The sequence below is a fragment of the Mandrillus leucophaeus genome, unplaced genomic scaffold, assembly GCF_000951045.1.
Source record: "Mandrillus leucophaeus isolate KB7577 unplaced genomic scaffold, Mleu.le_1.0 Scaffold2043, whole genome shotgun sequence".
Taxonomy (NCBI): Eukaryota; Metazoa; Chordata; class Mammalia; order Primates; family Cercopithecidae; genus Mandrillus; species Mandrillus leucophaeus.
The window spans coordinates 8,957-11,318 of NW_012102081.1; the positions used below are offsets into that span (position 1 = coordinate 8,957).

The 2,362-nt window shown below is 36.5% G+C and overlaps 1 protein-coding gene across 1 annotated transcript in view; it reads left to right on the forward strand.

Moving 5' to 3' along the window:
• Positions 1-428: 428 nt before the first annotated feature.
• The window catches only part of LOC105539389 (phosphatidylinositol 3-kinase catalytic subunit type 3-like), a gene marked incomplete at its 5' end in the record, with an annotated part of 39,794 nt that continues 37,860 nt past the window's right edge, over positions 429-2,362 (forward strand). Inside the window, one exon of the mRNA XM_011979636.1 lies at positions 429-496. Coding sequence (XP_011835026.1) covers positions 429-496 — 68 coding nt within the window. The remainder of the gene's footprint in view (positions 497-2,362) is intronic.

The window sequence follows — 2,362 nt, forward strand, 5'->3', positions numbered from 1 at the left end:
TATCTTTTCAGTCTCTTCAGTGTTCACTGTATTTTATTTACATTACTTAAAATTCCTTGAACAAGCCAAACTTAGAGTCTTCCAGTGTCATTTTGGTCTTGCCTGAATGTCATACCTTCATTGCTGCCTTTTCTAACCTCCCAACCTAAATTATTTCTATGACCATTTCTTTTAATGTCTCTCTCCTCTACCAATATGAAGCTCCAGGAGGACAAGGAGTTCTCTGAACTGCAGTATTCTAACCACTTGCATATTGTCTGATTTAAAGTATTTTTGTATGTGTGTATGTAAGGGTAGGTAAATGGCAGAAAATCTGATCCGTTACATAAGATACACAGATGAAAACTGATAGGCAAATGTAGACTTACTTATTTTCCCCCCTTAATAGTAGATGGTGATGTATAATACATTTATTTTAATTCTTTCAGCAAGATCTCTGTACCTTCTTGATATCGAGAGCCTGCAAAAACTCAACACTGGCTAATTATTTATACTGGTATGTGAAAATAATTTTCTGTTATTATTACCCTTAAGAATTATTTTTCTCATGCTGTAAACACAAAGACGATTTAAAATAAGATATGAGCAATCATCAGATGTCTAGATACAGTATTTTTGTATCTAGCTGTATTCCATGACAGTTGGGTTCGTGGAAACGCTTCTTGGCACCGCCGTTTCTCTCCCTTTCACTAAGGATATAACTTTCCAAGAGCTGGGATATACCTGCGGAGGGTAATGGGTGCTTTTAGTTTGATATCTGTTTGGCATGTAAAGTAGTTGAGTATGATATTTCACAGTTCTTCAGGAGTATGTATTTTCACATTATTTACTAAAACATTGGAATCATTTAAAAAGAGAAAGTTGCAATGAAAAGTTATGGCATTTTAAACATGAGAAAACCAAGGCAGAGCCTTGCTGTAGCTGAACTTGGTAGACCTTGATCTAGGATTAAATCATTTCTCTACTGCTTTGTCATTTTCAGGGTACTTTCAGTGACCTTTTCTCATTTGTTTCTATGAAGTTAAATGGGCATGTGTAAATGTCTCTAGTTCACATTAAAACGATGTCCTGAGTCACTTGAAGGAAAGAGAGAAACTAAGGCACAGAGTGACTAACTGACTTCTTGAGGCACAGTTAATATGAAGCATGGTTTCCTTTATTTTCCACAGAATCCTGAAGAGAAAAAACAAGTAGCTTAAGCCACAATCAGAAATATTTTGCTTCAATAAAAAAAAAAAGTACTGGGATTAAACACTAGATAAGCGGGCTTCATCTAGCTTTACAGAGCTCACAAAGGGCAGAGCCAGGGGGGTAAGACCTGCCTAAAGCCTTCTTTACCTTTGGGAGAATCTTTAAAACTACTTACATCACCTTTTAAACTTCTTGGCATGAGACTTTTTATTGTATAAATGATTTCTAATCTAATCTTACTGCTCAATTTATAGCCTTAAACAAATTACAAATTAGTAGAGGTCCATCGTAAAAGCTCACTAGAGGTTGAGCATACCAAATCCAAAAATCTGAAATCTGAAATGCTCCAAAATCCAACACTCTATGAGCATTGACATGAAGTGCAAAAGAGATGCTCTTCGGAGCATTTCAGATTTTGAATTTTGGGATTTAAGGTGCTAAGTATAATGCAAATATTCAAAAATCCAAAAAGAGCTAGAAATCCAAAACATTTCTGATTCCAAGCATTTTGACTAAGTGATGCTGAAGCGGTACTTTTGAATAATGATGAAGTATTTTACTTTTTGTGAGAAAATTATACAAAATACTATTTTGTTTTAACACTGGATTTGGGAAGCTGTCCTTGTGGGTCAAGTCCAGCCTTAACTTCATTCTCCCACTCTCCAGAGGTAACACTCTGCCGGATACTGCCCCTGTACCTAAGAAGTAGGTAACTAAATTGGAGCACTCTTTTTCTTTTTTTCTTTTTTATTATGCTTTAAGTTCTAGGGTACATGTGCACAACGTGCAGGTTTGTTACATACGTATACATGTGCCATGTTGGTGTGCTGCACTCATCAACTCGTCATTAACATTAGGTATTTCTCCCAATGCTATCCCTCCCCCCTTCCCCCCACTCCGTCACATCAGTGTGTGATATTCCCTGCCCTGAGTCCAAGTTCTCACTGTTCATTTCCCACCTATGAGTGAGAACATGCAGTGTTTGGTTTTCTGTCCTTGTGACAGTTTGCTCAGAGTGATGGTTTCCAGCTTCATCCTTGTCCCTACAAAGGACATGAACTCATCGTTTTTTATGGAGCACCCTTTTAACACACACAGTTTTCAATTTACATAAACAAGAAATATTTGTTTAGTTTAAGCCTTTATGGTTCTCTTTACAATGAAGAAAAAC